Source organism: Cylas formicarius, unplaced genomic scaffold, assembly GCF_029955315.1.
Source record: "Cylas formicarius isolate icCylForm1 unplaced genomic scaffold, icCylForm1.1 PGA_scaffold_1__22_contigs__length_36826433, whole genome shotgun sequence".
Classification (NCBI taxonomy): Eukaryota; Metazoa; Arthropoda; class Insecta; order Coleoptera; family Brentidae; genus Cylas; species Cylas formicarius.
The window spans coordinates 22,778,883-22,797,350 of NW_026844264.1; the positions used below are offsets into that span (position 1 = coordinate 22,778,883).

Here is an 18,468-nt window from a genome sequence, read left to right on the forward strand (position 1 = left end):
AATTATTAAATAGAAAAATTTTGGGGGTTCCTAAAAATATTTGGATATTTACATTTTTTTTAAATGTAATTATCTCTATTTCATTTGTGCTGTATTGTGTTATCATTTTTCTGTGCAGTTGCTAAATTTATAAAAAAAGTGGATAGTGCGGATCTATTTCTTAAGCTAAAATCTATGGAAATGTAGTAAGGTTAGATACAGAGGCAAATGTAATTCTGTTCGTAGTAAGGTTAAAAGCTAATTTTTCAATTTAGTAACTTTTAGTTAGCATATTAGCTGAAAATATTAACACAAGAAACAAACCGTGGTCCGAAGTATAGAAAATAGGGACGGATGTAATTTTTAGTTATCACTTCATAAACTATTGCTCTTTCCACAAAGTAATTTAATCCAGAATGTGTATAACATTTAAAAAGGTCTTTCCAGAATATCTTCAATTCTCATTCTTTGCTTCGCTGTTAGCTGCACAAGTTCCTTGGGCTTCGCTTGACATATGACTGGATTTGAAAATCCTCTGTGAATTCGAACACCGTCCAAGGCTTTGATCTGCAATAGCTCGTGCCGATTTATTTCCTTGATGAATTGTGCCCTTTGCTTAGCCGCTGCTGTGCGATACCGTTGCCGACAAATAACCCAACTGGAAAAAGTACCACGGCAGAAGTTAAATATGTAAGTAAGCATATTTTTAGATTAGTGATAAGTTTTCATCCTCGATGCATAGTGAAGCGTCAATTTGATGATCTTAAAAAAATTGTGTTTGGGTAGCATTTTCGAAAAATTTTTGATGAGAGAAAAACGTTGATTTGTTTTGTTAGTGCGGCAATAGGAAATAAAAGAATCTTAAAATCTTCATGAAATTATCTACAAATGAATAATAATATAAAAGTCAAAATGAAGAAAAACCTCTCTGTAATGTAATAAGTAAATTAGTATATTATGCATTATTATATTCAAGATTCTAAGTTTATATATTGCAACTTTGCGAAAAGAAACTTCAAAGTTCAAACAACTGTTAGTTGTTTCGTAACCAAAACAATTGCTTAAAATATTTGTGGGCCTCAACATATTCCGTCAGTTATTAATTATATTAGTTTAATATACTATTTCACTTCATGTCTGCTTTAATATTTAAAGCATTAATCAGAATGAAGTTTTTAATGAATAAAAATATATACGAATTAGGTTGAATGTGATAATACAAAACACAAGAATTAAGTGTTGTCGTAAACAAGTCGAGACGTTTACAAATCATAAAGTCAGAAAAAGGAAAAGTAAATATGTGCGGCTTAAGTTTTGCAATACCGATTAGTAGCTTACCATTATCTAAACAAACAACTTACTAAGGCAGCACGAGTTTTGAATAACTGGGGTCGTTACTGTCGTTTGAGGAAAGCGCAGGTAATGGTAGTTTTTCAACGGAAATTTTGTTGTCGTCAAAGTTATTTCCATTATAACCTGGGTTTGACATTTTACGTAGGTACGTTAACGAATACTGTTTTCCATGTTGTTTGTGCGCTACCAAGGAAACTGAGAAAATTATATTGATTGAAAATATTTACGGTAATACAGCAATTGGTGTACATTTATAAAAATGACATATTATTTTTTTGTTTTTATGCAAGACTTTCTTCGAATTTTACGCTCTAGAATTATTATTTTTTCTGGCCAACATCTTTATGTCGTTATTTGATGTGTGTCAAAGTCTCTTAATTGGCTATCTTTTTAATTAGTTTCAATTTGTTAGAAACGAAGAAAAATACTTCACATTATTATCATATTATCAATAATCAATAAAATTGATGTGTCCCTAACAATTGAATAGTTTTGGATAGTTGCTAAACCTAATCATTAATGGAAAAATCAGTGATAATACTAAATATTTGAAAACTGCTAAACAAGTGATAGAAAAATGCATTTCATTTGGTAAGTTCAAGATAATTAGACATCATTAACAACCTGCGTGGAAATAATTGCCAAAATCGAAACGCTAAGTTCATTTATTCATATTTCTGACTGATTGTAATTTGACTATCTAATGACATAAAAAACTCACATTGTTGCATTTATACTTTTTTTCAGAAAATTATATTTTTTGTGATTATGTCTGGAAACTCCACCGGGTAGCGAGGTAAGCAATAGCGTCTCTTATAGTACCATTTATAGCCTAGCAAACGCTCTTTTTCACGGCTCCAAGTTTATTAAAATGCAGTATATGCCCCCACCACTTTTCTTGCAGAGATAGGGCAAAAAACAAAAAATATTTGAATTTTTCTCAGCCTTAAGATAGTACTCACTGTAACTGTGGTTAAAATTTGAAATTTTTGTAGAAATCGAGTTTTAAAAATTCAATATGATGAGTTTCCAGTATTTTGACTTGGCCGATTTACTTAATAATTTTTTTTCTAATTTCTAGGACCGTCCATGTTAATACCTCTTAGCCCTAACTAGAACACCCTGTATAAAAGAACACGAGAAAAAAGTAAATGAAACATGCTAGCTATTAAAAGGACACTAAAAAATAATCAGAATAAAAGAGGCAAAATTCGGTTAGCAACAGAACATTAAACATGAAATATATTTTGTGTGAAATATGTATGTCTTGAATCAGGGACTGATACTTGACTTTTTCACTGGTGCAAAAGTGGCCAATTTAGACCTTTATATTTCCATTTTCGTTCCATTTTCTTCTCTTTTATGTGCTTCTGCTGGCCGAATATTAAATGCACAGTAGCGATTTTCTTGATGTTTTTCTTTGTAATACAGTACGGGATGTTGTTTTGTTAAATATATGAAAATATTTTTTCTAGCAAAATTTGTGTTAACCATTTTTTTAGACGGTTAGGTCGGAGTGGCATCGGTAAACATATTAAAAATCGAATTTTTAGTGTAAAATTCTCAAAATTTTAGTTTAGTTTGATCCACTTTGAGGTGGTTCCGATTTCTATTTTAGAATATGAAGTTCCACTTAAATAAAGACGAAAATACACTTATTTTAACTGTCCCGTTATTTCCTTGCAATTGCATGGAATTGATGTTTTTAATTTTAGCGGAATTTACGCGTGTAATTCAATCATAAATGATTAGACACACCACTCGTCAGTCTCGGTCATGCAACCGTCGAAAATCAAAGGCGAGGAAGCCGCGAAACAAACACGCCGCCTGCTGCGACTTTCTGCGCAATGTACAGGGTGTGCAACGCCTAACATTCTGTAGTCGTATCGAAAACGTCCCGGAAGTGGTTACACACAACGATCATCGTTTATGAATTGATCTTTTGATTTATTGATTTATTCTTAATTGATTTTTGTTATGGTACTGCATTCTTAATTGTTATGATGCAATTTCTTCTTTGTAAATGAACTAAAAAAGACGTACCTATTAAATAAGAGGAATATGTACTTTTTTGTTTTTAAAACCATTTCGGAGGTTTCTGGTACTTAAGTGACAGGTTTACTATTTTGACGTATGTCAATTCTGACGGGAGTTATGCGTCACTCAGTGAATGTATTCAAAAATATACCTATAGACTACATACAGGTCGTAGAAAAAGTATAGTATGCCAGCACGTTGATAAACTTCTTAAGCGATTCATTTATGAAGTACTCGTTCGGTCGTGTCAAATGAAAGTTAAATTGTATTATTTATTGTTTACAATCGCTATTGGTAATGGGTAATATGATTGCAAAATTCGAATATAATACGAGCGACACCTGATATGCATTTGAGTTACCTACACGTTCAATATACCAATTAACTAGCGAAAAATGGGTAGAATTGCATTTCAGACCCTTTCCAAAATGGTGCACCAGTTGCATGAATTTGGTACACATATAGCAATATCTCATCAACCAAGTTTGATAATGTTTGATGGTGCTCCAACAGTATTTTACATCGAAATCTGTGATATGCTTCTGTAGAAAATAAAAATTGCACCTAACTTAAAATTTAAAATTATGAAAATAAAAATTATAGAAATTTGATTGACTGATATTTTGTGTGTTGTTATATTGGTAGTGCACTCTTGTGCTCTGCTGATTAACATTTTAAATTTACGTTTTTCCCACTCGTGTTCTTAAACCACTCGCCTGGTGATGCTGAAATTTGCACTTTTCAACACTTGTACAATATACTGCCTACCTATTATGATGGGATATCAACCAAAACCGAGACTATGTCCAAACTTCATTTGATATTCTTCAGGACAAACAATTTTTTTCGGTTTCAATCACTTTTATGAAATAATAATCCGCCAGCAGTACTTCCTCAATTTACTTAATTCAAAAAATAAGTAATTAAAACTATTTTTTTTTTAGTCTTTGTCCGATTCATATTTATTAAGATGTGGTGGATGTCCTTTCACTTGTAATATTTTTCTAAAATTTAAATAAAAACTCCCCTTGGTTATCATAAATGGATCTCTTTACTAGAGGCTTTACGTGTCCTTCGGTAGAGCATATGTGTTTTTTGGAACATTGCTCCATAGATAAAATTATTAGGACTGGTGTCTCGAAGCACTGCATCTGTTGGAAAAAGTAATTCAAAGGCTTTTCTCCCTGCACACGCTGAAAGAAATCTTATTCTATGGTAGTAGCTAGTAACCAACACAGTTGGAACATAATTTCGATTATCAAGTTTTAACCTGGTTCTTTATGTTCATATTTAAGGAACAATTCTGACTAATTTGTTAATTAGTTAACAAGCTATTGGTTGCGTGTTTCTAGAAAAAATGTGTGGCACTTACATTTAGCCAAAAAAATCGAATACTTATATGCCATTATTTTGAGCTCTGGCCTATCCATGTGTTTAGCTCCAGTTCAGATATATTAAATAAAACGCAATTTAAACAATACTGTAAACATGTATTTCGTTCAAATCCGAGTCTGTCTATGTTTATATTGTACCTTGTAATTAAATCCAATTGGGAAAGGGTTTCGCGACGATCTATTGAACGAATTTTCACTGGCAATAAAAACTAATACATATAATTAATAGCATTCAGGACCCAATGGTGATCATGGCTCAACAAATCTTTATTTGCTGTGATAAATTAACTCCTATGCAAAATGTATAATTAATGGTGACATTTGTGTCATATTAAAAGCGAAAAACAAAGTATACTTTTCTATCACTGATAAAAATGCCTGTTTCCCAAATAATTTAATTGTATCGTGCTAATAAGACAAAATTTTTCTCCAATCCAAAGTTTGGCCAATCTAATAATTTTAGCCGAAAAACTGAGCTGTTGACCAAAACTTTGGAAACACAGTAAGTTTTCCCCTAAAATTACCTTGGCAAAGAAACTTAATACTGCATACGTGAATACTGCTTAGTTTTATATATCTTGCGCCCATGTTATTAGCACACTCTATATATTATTTACCTCCAACGTTGCAGCGCAATTACATGTACGTGAGCAGCGGTGAGGGTGGACGGCCGGCGGCCATTTTTGGCCCTTTTCGTGCCCTTTCGGTTCCTTTTCGTACCCACGATGCACGCCGGCCTGACGACGTTGCCAAATTCTCGACCGGAATTCCTTAAATTTTGGAACTCATAATCAATTTTAATATTTTTATGTTAATATTAATTTGTTAGCCTAGAATATGGCTCAATAGAGTACAATATGTTCAAAAATTTGAAACGGTTTTCTTAGAGTTATTGCAAATGACAATAATGATGATAGAATTCATAAGTAAGGTAAAGTTATTCCAATCGAGCGTCAAAGTTTTCAAATTTTATTAAAAGCTTAAATTAAAAGTGTAGAAAGATTTGACAGATATATTTATAGCTGGTTAGCTTTGTATAGAATGAAGGTTTAAATTAGAATTCTGTAGCTTTCTGCAATGCTGATTTCACAGAAGAGATCTTTATATTTACATATACAATACTTTTTAGTTCGTACTCGATTATATACTGATATGGAAAGCAACATAAGGAAACTAAAATCGTAGTAAATTAAATAGGGATATTTTCATATTTTTATCAATTATGGCTGCGGTTTTTGAGGAATTGTATTTATTCCGGGAATAATCGATCTATGACAATGTAAAACTTCTCTATTTAAGTTATTTCGTTTTGTAGCAAAACATAGTACGTAAGTGGGTTTAACGTTATTTTTCTGTTATGCTACACAGTCGTCGATTTGATGTCCAACAAAATGAAACTGTCGAAGGAGTTGTGCAATTTTCATGTTACATTGTAAAAAGCAAATTCTAGATGCCCAATAGCGCTTGTGGTGTGCCCCCGATTTTTCGCGCTAATGTTTGACATAGAAAATCAGTAATAGGAGGAAATAGATGATGGAGTTCTAAAGATTAATGTATTAGAGAATAATAGTTAATAAAATTTAATAATTAAATAGAGAGAATAATCTCACAGTTTGGGTATGAACCCAAATTCTTTAATTAGCCTATCTTTCTATCTTAAGTGTTAGAGGTATAAAAGCTTTTGACACTTTAGGAAATAGTTTAATTCTATTAAATATAATGTAATAAATTAATATAGCATTTGGATGTTTCCTTAATGAAGATAATTGCCTTAAAATATTTCTTTAAATTGCCATAAGAGTGGAATTTTGCTACGAACTTCTCACGGTTTTCTGGATAAGGACATGGCGTGGCAACGTCGAATTAAAGCGTCTGTGCGCGTCGAAATGTCCGCCACAATCGTCGCCTCGTAGTAGTATCGATGCGGCGCGGGACATAGATTGGTGAAGATGCTGCCAAGTTTCATCAATTGAACTGACAACAGTGTTTGGCTTGGTTAGAAATCGGTCTTGGACCGTTTTTGGTGCGTTTTGCCGGCATTTATTTTGGATAATTTTCGATTTTTCCGTGTCGCGGCGAATGTTATGTTTACCTTACGGTGTGTCGCTTAATGTTAATTGAAACCCAGAAACGCTAGTTTTCACTGCGGGATAATTTTGTACAGTAGAAGAATATCTCCCTAACGGATCGTTACGTGGGGTGAGTATCGGTGTGTCGCGATCCTAGGGGTGTGTTTTAGGGTAATCTTGCGGATTGTTGTGTTTCGGCAGCGGCAAACGTCAAAAAGTCGTGACCCGAAGACGACGGCCGCGCTGGTGGCATAATATTATTGATTTTAGACGTTATGCGTGATAGCCGTACGGCCCTGCCTTATCGGGGTGTCGAACAACCCCAGAAATTAATAAATATTTTTGACTTTCGACTTTGTTTCAAAATGTTTTCATGGACACGGACAATTCTTTTATAGCCGCTCAACTTCTCTGAAAAAAAAATCGCTTTAATAAATATTACACTGTTTGGGCTTGTATTGAGCAACGACTAGAAAACGATTTATTATGCTGCCTGCAGCCGATTTAAAAATAAATGCTAATTTTGATAGCAACGTTTCCCGCCAAAATAGTTGCTCGGTTTGTGTCGATAAATTTTTCGATATGCGGGCGGGTCAGTTTCATATTTTTTTACTTTTGAATTGGGATTTTCGGATAAAAGCTGGCAGGTGGAAATTGAATATAAGCGGTGCATTAGCCAACTTGAAGTAGTAGCATATTTTTCCTCTAAATTGGTAATTTAATGTAAATGTTGTTACACGCGGTTATATCGGAATCTCTATAGGGAAGTTAAGCAGCGTCCAAAGCATGGACCTATTTTTTCCAGATTTGCTGAATATAGATGTCTTGCTTCACTTAGTACATATATAATGACTGATCCTCTTGATCCTTTCATGTGATCACGCAATGAGTGGATTCACATCGGTGTTTCTGCAATCGGTGGGTACACTTTGATCTATCTATCCATTTCTCATGTTTTTCTCGATATTTGTTTAAGGACATGTCTGAGTTTGGAATGAACCCTCCTCAATGAATCGGTCGAACGTTATGATATGTATTAAAATTTTTAAAAACTGGCCTGCCGTACGTGGTTCTTGTTTATTATTTGAGTCCAAGGCTAGCGCACTTCCGGACTACCGGAAAATTAAATTTCCTGTTACCGAAAGTATTAATTGCTTAGTTACTGTGGGAATTTAAAACATACAAAACCGCATGTTTTAAAATTCCTTATTACATTCCTATGTACCTAGATACTATAGATCTCAAAAACACTTTTGCAAACATCCATATCATAGGCAGTTTTGCGTCGTTTAACAATATTATTATAAATATTTATTACCTGTTAATAAAAATTTTGCCTTTAAAGTTTTAAATTTTTAAGCAGTTATACTCAACGCAGGAAATGTTATTTTTTCATATTTTTCGTATCATAAAATTATTTACGCAGTTGTTGCAGGCGATATTAAGAAACTAGTAACTCGCCCCAAAGAAAATTGAACCTTGGACTTTTTAGCGTCTTCATATGGCGCTTTAACCGCACGTGCAGAAAACATGAGGGGACTATATATAGAACTTCTATTAGTTAGGTCCCTATAATGTCCCAGAGCCAAAAAAAGTTTTTTTTATAGAAATATATGTGAACATACTAGAGAAATGTGTAGTTGAAAGCGTCAAAGACAGTATAAAGTTTTACACTGTCTCCGAAAATAGAATCGACAAAATAAGGAAGCAAATGCTAGTTATAATTTCATATCGAAATTCTTTCAATTAATATTTAGTGAATGTCTGTGAGTTACATGTACTTTTTGAATTATTCAGTGTGTTTCTGAAAGAATCTATTTTTGTGAAACGCATCTTCTAATTGGAATGAAAACCATAAATGTGTTCACAAGAGTTCATTTTTTAACATTGTAATTTTGAGATATTTGTAACACTCTACTGTATTATAAGAAAGTGGTACCTTGAAATTATTTTTTGAGTTACATTAAATCTCTTTTTTAACGCATTAAGTAAGCAACCTTTATCCACTCATTTATTTTAAATCTGATCCTGAGCATTCGTGCAAGTACCGTTGTGGCTGAACAATATTTCTCAATTACGAAAAACAATGCAGGCTAAATTTATTCCTTGCATTAGTTCGCTTCGCTAATCGAAAAAGTCAAACAAATTCTTCCATTGCAGGATAGTTTATTTATAGTTCATAGTAGAATCCTCTGAAAATAAATTATGCGTATCCGTCATAGATAAAAGAATTAAACTTTTTTAGCGCTTTCTCCATATGCGTTTTTGTCTTAACATTATTTTTTAAAACTAATTAATTCATATGACTAGGAGCACCTCGAGATAATAAAACATGTTTTGTAAAATATTTTCAAATTTTTCCCAATTATTTGGCAACGTTGTTTTAAAACTTTGAAACAATCATGTTGTCATACAAAAATTCCTTAGAGTAGTCTTAATATACACAAATATTCTGTCGAGTATTGCGTGCTATTTCAAAATGTATATTTTGTATTGCTAAACTTTTATGAAACACATATAATAAAAACTTATTAAAACATTTTTTCAGAATAGGGATAAAGCAATTTTGGGCAGTTAATTGGTTAGTTATTGCTATATTTTTGGGATTAAATGCCTGGGCAAATAATTACGTGTCTAGAATTTCTTTCTTTGTTTAAATTGGTTACACACTTGTTTTTTTTTTAATTACGCATTACTTGGCCTCTGCTTCATAACGTAATTCGGCTAGCTTACAACCAAGTTTCAACTTATAAAGAAATTTTTTACGATTAGAATACCCAAGGCACCCGGTGGGAATCGAACCCATAAGCTCCGGCAGATCTAATGTCTTATCAACCGAGCCATCCTTGGTCCCACACATTTGGTTACACACTTCTAGTTCTCTTATTTTTTTCAAGTACTCTTAATAGATCGGCTTTTTCTAGTAGAATAAAAAAAATCATAGCTGCGTCAAACGGTTTTCTGTTTGTTTATTTCGAGTTTATTAAATTTTTATTCAATTATTATATATTAAAAAATGAACTTTGCAAAAATTTAAATTTTAACAGTCTCCATATCTTTTTGCTGTTAGGGATCCAAGAAAACCTATTGACATGGTTTTTTGGTTTTGGGGCTGTTGTGATATCTGAATACAATAAGTTTACATCAGTAGATATGTAGATTCAACAGTTAATTGTAGCCGCAGTTATAGCAATTCCGAGACACCTTTTGCATCTAAAATTTTGTAATACTTTTCCTCAATTTTCTTGGGGACATCCCGCAATAGCAATTCGACATCAATGTGTGGTCATTCAACACAGGAAAATTGCGCGGTACCTTTTTGAGTTTAAAATCTTTCGTAATAAAAGTAATAAAAATTAGAGTGAACGATGAATCTGTAGCCCTAGTCGGTTTAAAACAGCATCCTAGTTTTGTGATTCCGGTTAAATTCATTCTATACTTTTTCTCTAAATACTCGATTAATTTTCTATAGTCAATATTGTGGGATCTGTAAATTGGTACTAAGATTAGGTGATCATGGGGAAGCACACACTACATATTTAATTATTATTAGTGTTCTCTTAATTAATTGAAGATGTTTAAAGCCTTTATTTGAATATTTTATATGTCAGCGCCCTATTTACAATTGATAAGATACATAGATACATACACAGATACATATAGATTGATGTCGCCGTTTTGTGTTCACACTTTCACCATTTGAAATAAAGTGCATTGTTGATATATATTGATGTGCATGATAATAAACTTGGGCTTTATTTCTTTTGGAATTTTTGTCGACAGTTCAGCCGAAGTATTTATAGAGAATCATTGCTGTTAAATTGAATAATAACTGCATCCCTTCACCTGTTAATCAAAGTTTATTTATTTCCGTTGAAAAATCGTATGGATTCCTTAGTTCGCAGATGATATTTGCTATTCTGAACACTCTCAAACACTTAATTTTAATGGGATATTCATATTTGAATTTTTTTGCACTAAAGTATTTAAATTTAAATCATAACACAATTTTCAAATTTTGCACTTAACTAATTTGGTATTAACGTTAAAAATATCGAAGGCACACGTGTTGTACTAACGGTTTTGCTGACGGTTTTCTATAGGGACTCTTAGTTGGTTAGTTGGACCGTTGGTTCTATGTTTTATCACAAAAGTTAGACAGACAGACAGTGGTATTAATATTTTCAATATCATGTATTTTCAAAATTCTGTGCATATCACACAATTCTCTAAACACAGTTTTTGTATGATTTTTAGCAGAACGCTCATGCATATCAATTGAAGCTTCTGCGTGGTATTCTTGAAAAATCTTAGGCTATTTAAAAACATGTCACAATTAATCTGACTAACAAAGCGGGAAGTTCTACTATTTTAGCCAAACGAATATACGGTTAGTTAGTAGGATTGATACTTTTTGTAACACCCAGCATGTATATTCCATATTTTTAATTCATTAACCAAATTTTCAAACATTTACTTTTCTATCAACAAAGTATATTCTTTGATTTTGGGGCAGCGTGTTTAAAGATCATCCTAACAACGGTCTCGACTATAAAAAAAATCCAAGGGATAAATTTATTCCAGGTGAGTAAAAATACTCGTAAATTCTTCAGGAAATTGACTGTCAAATGAAATTCTGGCGTTCTGTGAAAGCCGCCCATAATTCCTGGGGTGCAACGAGCTGGTCAATTCCATTAGCATATTTAGGGCGTAATTCTTGATTTGTGGCTTGTCGGTTTATCGAGTTATAAATCTCCAATTTTGTTCATTGCTTAGTGCTTCGAAAATTCATTTGCTTGTTTTTCAGCACTTAGTTTAACAACAATTTATGTAACAATTAATACAGTAAATTTTTAAAATGTATTTATTATTTTATCATAAGTCGTTACTAATCGGTAGCCATTCTCGCAAAGTGCATTGACTGCCTCTTCTAATTCTTCAACCAATTAGGATCGCGATAGATCAAACACCTCTGTGCTATAGGCGTAAAATTTTATCTGTCTAAATTCGGGTGGAACATAACGAATTTCTATTAAATTCTGTGTACCTACCTGGCCGCAAGCGATTTACATAATCTCTAATGGGGGCTTCCGACAGCCAGAATTTTACGCCTATTAAGTTTCCCTTTGTTAACAAATTATGTTTTGATAGACAAAGTTTTTTGAGTCCATTCATTTTCATTACCCAATGTATTTGTTTCCTCATGTTATCAGTTTATATTATAAACTAGTAATTACGATAGATCTGTGTAGGCTGTGATTAAGCATATGTATATTAAGGTGGGTAAAAAAAAAGATTATTTTTTTGGATCTGACACAAAAACTAGTTGCTAGTTAGCTCTAGAAAGTACTTAATATTAAGGAGAAGATTAATATATAGTCTAGCTTAGTCTCATATAAATAATCATATCTTATTACCAATAGATCATTAAGCCAATTTTATTGATAACATTTATAGGAAATTGAACGCTCTACAAAAATGGTCTCTTATACATTTTCGATAAATATGCAAAAAGTTTGATAAACGGTATTTTAGTAACGAGTCTGATTTGGAATCATTATTTTTTGAGAACATTTTTTCAAAACAGCACGAGTACATTCACTGAGTGGCGTCTAATGTAACTTTCAGAACTGACAAACCTCTAAATATATACCATGGCTAAAATCTACCGAAAATATCTGATCCAAGTAAAGTCTTAGGAATTGGGCATTTTAGAGTAGGGAATGGTGGTAGTAGGAACGGTGGGTCGGAATTAGTTGGTTCGTTTTCGAATGAAGGAACTTTTACATTTACATAAATTTATTAGTTTTGGGTACATAACAGCCCGAAAAACTTTATGTAACTAAATTTCTGCGAATGCTTATCCGATTTTCTCTTGCAGGTCCAATGTTGCGAAGGTGAAGTTACAGAAATACGCAGGCAGGATGAAAAGATCATCGGCAGAGGTCTTGGCGCTTTTCGCCCTGACAGTAGTTTCATCGGTAAAACCAGATGCGGTCTCGGTCATCCCTCATGACGCCCACCCAGGCTACAGCGTCAAAAAATTCAACGAACATTTCTCCTTGTTAAATTCTACGTTTTCCGAATTCTTCACGATGCTTCAGGACGGTTCGATCATGACCGTTAGCGACGTCAGTCCTTTGATAAATCGACCTGTAGACTTAGTTGTTTTGGAAGAAAAGGGTAACATGACCAAAGAGCATATGGTTCAACTTCTAGTGCTCGATCGGCGGAACATGCTCAGTTTCAAAGAAGACAACGAAGAACTAAACGGCAGGGTCGGAGAGAATCAACCCACGGGTACCAGAGTAGCGGGCTTGTCGATATTGCAAGTTACAACCAGATTAAATATACCTCTGTCTTATAGTATTATTGCCGGAAATGTTGCTCAAAGTTTCGAATTGAAAAGCAGTATTAGTGGTGAAACGAGTCCTAACATTACCGTGGAGAGCAATGGGGGAGTGTATTTGGTAACATCTCAAGTTCTGGATAGAGAAGACGTTAGTCGCTATGTGCTGACAATTCAGGCGTCGGATCTAAGTGGCATAAACAAAGCGGTTACCAATATCGTTGTAGATGTCGAAGACGAGAATGACAACAGTCCTATATTCACTAAAAAGGTGTACCGGTTTATTGTCGGCGATGATTCCTTAGAAGGGGACAACGTGACGAAGACTTGGAAGCGTTTCTCATCCATAGGAAAGGTTGAAGCAACCGACGCTGACGGAGATAAGATCGCGTACAAATTGGCTACTCCGACTAACTTCTTGGTGATCGTCCCTCAAACGGGTGACCTACTTCTTTCGCAGGAGCCAATTGAAGAAATTGAACTAGAGCTGATCGTCGAAGCACATGACTTAAGAATGCCGAGCCGATCGTCACCAAGACCCGCTCAGGTTATTTTCCATTACAAGCCGTTGGAAGACGCCAAGGACGATTTGGATTTGCAAAACTTGGACGAGCACAAACGGGAGAAACGGAGAGTTACTAGGGCGGTGCGACCGACGAAAAGAATCGAGTTTACAGAAACTGACGGGGAAACTGAAGGGCGGGTTGTTTTCCAATTGGAAAAGGAGACCGATAGGGAAACTTTTAAAATAAGGGACGAGAATCCTTGGGTTACCGTGGATCAAAACGGGTCTGTCAGGGTGAAAAAGAAGTGGGACTACGAGGAGCTGGGGCCTGAGAAAACTATTGATTTCTGGGTGACTATAACGAATGCCGAGAAAGGAGGTGAGTGTTCGACGGTCTTTTTTTGTCTATAGTGTGCATATACATAACTGATCAAGTTTCGGATAAAATATTATATCGTCCAGGTTGGAATTGTTTCTGGTAATATAATAAATATAATATTAATACATTTTTGATGCCAAAGTTGCTCTTAAAAAATTGCAGCACAAAGCTCCTTAGATATGTATTTTAGACAGTGTCTCAAATCATAACAGTTCTGTTTATTTAACTGTTTACAATATTCTATTTTATAGCACCAAAGCTGCCGGTTAAAACCGTCTTCAGTGTCTGTATTTAATCATTCTGGTCCGACATAAATAAACGCGGTTCATTGAATCTCTCCCGTTGGTTGTCCCTGACGTCTCTATTGAGGCTAGGATCTAAGAGCGGTGTTGCCAAATGAATTCTTATTAGATACTTTTGAACTATTTTCGTCTGATGAGATATCGAAATATATACTTCCTCAAATTAACTAAAAAATCATACCAAGAGGTAAATAGATTCGGAAGACGCAATTTTGGGGTTCGTCATTTATTAAAATATGAGACAATTTTAATGTCAATTCTAATCCTTATTTTACGTTAAACATATGGTTTAAGTATCGTGTAATGTCAAGTGCATTAATAAGATATAAAAACAAAAAATATGTAATACTATTTACATTTCGGACGTTTTGCCAATAACTAACAGTTTTCAGTTAAGAAGGTAACACGGAAGTTTTTTTTGAAAAAAAAGCACCCTTATTATTAAAAAAAAATGTGGAGCCGTTTGTAAAGTTTGATTTTTAAAATGAATGAAGTTTTCGATATTGATTCAAAGATATGTCAGCAGAAACTGAGAACAACAATGTCTCTACTAAAGTTAGCACGTCGTTTGATTAGTGTGGTTTTCTGGGTAGGTTGTCCACTATTGCCTAACCCGAATAATCAGGTGACAGTAAGAAAAGTAATTTACCATTTAGGAGTGCAAAATATTATAAATTTTAGTGTTTAGATCCCTAAAAGATTAGTTTATGATGATTTAAAATCAACTTATTTGTGCGACGGGATGGTTAGTTAAATTTGCAGCCAAATTTTCATTTTTATGAGTTAAAATACAATATTGTTGTATTAGTAAATAACAAATGGTCGCCTTCAGTATTCAGTACATATTTCCATATAATATTAAGAGTAAATCTAGCATAGCTTTTGATATTGGCTGAACAAAACTGGTGGAAACCTGAGATCATCATACTAGTAAGTATAAGATCTTGGGTCGTATTTGATATCGAACATAACACGGAATTTAAAAAAAAGCAGGAATGAATATTAAATTTTGGTAGAGAAAACGTAAAATCGTATGATCAATTTATGGTTGGGTAGATAATTTGTTTTTGATGTCTCTATCGCGTTCATATTCAATATGGTAAATGAAGCTAGAATATTTATTAATTCAATTCGGCAATTGGACAAGAAAAAGTTCAGATTCTAGGCTTGATATCCTTTGTTGAATATATATATATATAGTCTAACGAAAACTCGTTCGTTGCAGCATTATTTTTGTTTTAAGTTTGTTTTTACATAAGGCGGATATGAAATTCGATTATGATGTTAAAAAGTTTCGATAAAAAAATCACGTGCAACTCAAGGGTTGTTCCGATGCAGCAGTTTTATCAAATCGAAATTATTACTAAAATATTTTCCGATCAATCAGTTTTCAGTTTCAGTTTTGGTTTTTAATATTTCACTTGTTTTACCATAACCCCCACAAAAGTAAAATATTGAAGTGGATAATTGAAAATCTGTACGGGGACTAAATTTTAAACGTAACAATCGATAGTGAAATAAGATCAGGTAAATGGACCGCTTTTTTTTTCGTGAAATCGTATATACTAGGTTTCATAATTTAGGAATGTACTCCGTAATCAAATGGCATCAAATGGCCTATGAAATTCAATGCGATTCAACGAAGTGAGCTATGGAACGCGAGATTTTGGTAAGTAGTGTCAAATTTCAATATTAACTACGCAAGCCAACGAATAAAGTCAATTCTGTATACTGACGTTATCTTTACGTTTTTGATAAACAAATTGATATTAATAACTGCTATTCGTAATTCAAGTAATAAATTTAATATATTTTTTTATATAGTCCTGCTGCTTATCTATAGGCCAGAGCGACGGGTGATACTATAAGTCAAAATAAGAAGATTTGTAACATAAATATAGTGGCAAATGCTTGGAATTAAAGAAATACAATGTGGGAAATTTAAAAAAGTTTTAATAATAAAGGGACATTAAATTCCTAGACAAAGATTCGAAAAACAATAACAGTTGTCTTCGTAACATTCATGATACACTGGAATATCGATCAAGATCAAGACCAAGGTCACATTTTTTGGTAGAATTATTAAATTAAACAAATTATATGCATAAAAATTATAAATAAGTATGAAAGCGCCGTATAGGTTGGTTCATAAAACTATGCCGAATTCGGATTACTCGCCTTCGAAAATGTTATTATAATAATTAATATCTAGGGTTGCGAAAAAGAAAAGAAATTCAGTCTGAAGTTTAAAACAATGGGAAAAAAATATGAGTAGCTATTAAAGCCTAGGTCATTTTGAATTTTTGAGTTTGAAACAACTTTAAAAGTTTAACTCTGAAGTTTAATTTTTGTTTATTTAAACTGTTCATATTGTCATATTGTCGCGTTTTCATCTGTCGAATTGTTTTCAGCGTTTGCATTGTCTTCCAATAGTTTTCTCATATTGTTTCATTTTCAGTATCATCGCAAAAATCTGCAACAGCTATCTGCTTTAATTCAGCCGCTGTAAGATATTTTTTGACCATAATTCATGCAGAATGCTCTAAGTAAAAGCCCCACATGCAATATAAAATAAAGATAACGACTTGTTTTTATACTAGGCAAGGTTATATAGTCAATTATAAAAATTATAAAAAAAAACTCAAATTATTCAGTTAATGAAGAAATACATTTAGGTAAAAATTTACCTTCCTTGGCAACCCAAGGTTAAACATAATGTCAGAATGGACAAACGTCTTATATAATAAATTATTTTCATTGCTTTGTAAACCTCGATTAACCGATATAAAAGGTTTTCGCCTGGCCTAATAAATTATTGATCAAATAAATCACAGCGTTAGAAAGAGCTTCGACCAACCTAGAGCTTCAGCTATAGAGCCAGATCTAATCGATCAATAGATTTTAAGCTCGATGTTAAGTGAAATCGACAATGCCGTTTCTTTATTGCTTGTAACAATTAGTGGCAGTTATATTTTAAAAGCGTATTTCCGAGTGTTTCAATCTCACTTTGATCGAAGCATAATAATAACAACAATTTTTGTGACGTCTTATCGTCATCGTCCTATTTAAATACCTGTCCCGGATCCAATAAGTATCCACTTAATATAAATTCTTGCGTGACAAACTATGTCACGCATTTTCCTAATCCATCTTGTGTGGTATAAATTTAAGGAACCGCTTTTGCTCAATCGAATTTTCCATACCGAATTTGTGCCCAGTCATTTTAGCTGGTTGAGCACTGTTTTTTTTTGTGTAAATTGAAGTTGTTTGCAAAGCATTAAAAAATTTTCGAAACGCGAACTGAAATTCGATTTTAATGAAATTATAATTGAAAAACAGAATTATCAGCAGACGCGGAGCCAAGCTTTAAAACCTCTTTAAAAACTAACTTCGTCTGAAACTTTCTGCCGGTAAATTAAGTTTCTGGTCTTTATTCGGGCTCTTTTATAGTTATACACAGCTGTAAATTTTATATCTTTATTTTATCCCACCCGAGGTAATTTTGTCTACGGATTTCTAGCTGTAAAAATTTTCTTGCAGTTCACGTTTTACTGAACTAAGCACGAAATAAAAACAGTACTTGATTAGACCGCTTGGGTTTACAATGAATTGAAAGTTGAATAAGTTGTCTTTACCAATTCGAGACTTCCACAGGCATTAAATGGTTAACCGATTAGAAAAATATTATTCAAGAAAATTATAAGGTTTAATATATTTTTAAGTTGTTATGAGTTTTTTTTTGCTGCCAATTGAATGCTGTATTAAAACTCTACCTGAAGACAATTTTCCATACATCACTGGTAAAAGTATAATATAAAAAAAAATTCGAATGTGTTTTTATAAGTATATTGCGTTGGTAATTTAGTACGCATGATATTCTCCCATCTGAAATCATTTTACGCGACTTTTGTGCTTGTAAATCACACTTTAAATATAAAGACGCCATGATAACGATATCTTTTGTAGTTTTTTGTTAAACGAACTTGCATCAATCTACTTTTTTGTAGACCTTTATGTCGGTTGCTGTCGCTTTCGATATCGGGAAACATTAATCTACAGGCAGAATACGGGATTTTGTAAAGACGAAAGCGTGCGTTAGAA

General features: G+C 33.2%; 2 protein-coding genes across 2 annotated transcripts in view; one reads left to right on the top strand and one right to left on the bottom strand.

The window, feature by feature from the left end:
• Positions 1–408: 408 nt before the first annotated feature.
• Positions 409–18,468, bottom strand: part of LOC132697121 (uncharacterized) — a 254,353-nt gene continuing 236,293 nt past the window's right edge. The window contains exons 3-4 of the mRNA XM_060662413.1: positions 5,381–5,533; positions 409–637 (exon numbers count right to left, since the gene is read on the bottom strand). Of these exons, the coding sequence (XP_060518396.1) occupies positions 409–637; positions 5,381–5,533 (382 nt within the window). The remainder of the gene's footprint in view (positions 638–5,380; positions 5,534–18,468) is intronic.
• LOC132697351 (neural-cadherin-like) overlaps positions 6,694–18,468 on the top strand; it is a 102,374-nt gene continuing 90,599 nt past the window's right edge. The window contains exons 1-2 of the mRNA XM_060662781.1: positions 6,694–6,962; positions 12,714–14,065. Coding sequence (XP_060518764.1) covers positions 12,757–14,065 — 1,309 coding nt within the window. The 5' untranslated portion in view covers positions 6,694–6,962; positions 12,714–12,756. The remainder of the gene's footprint in view (positions 6,963–12,713; positions 14,066–18,468) is intronic.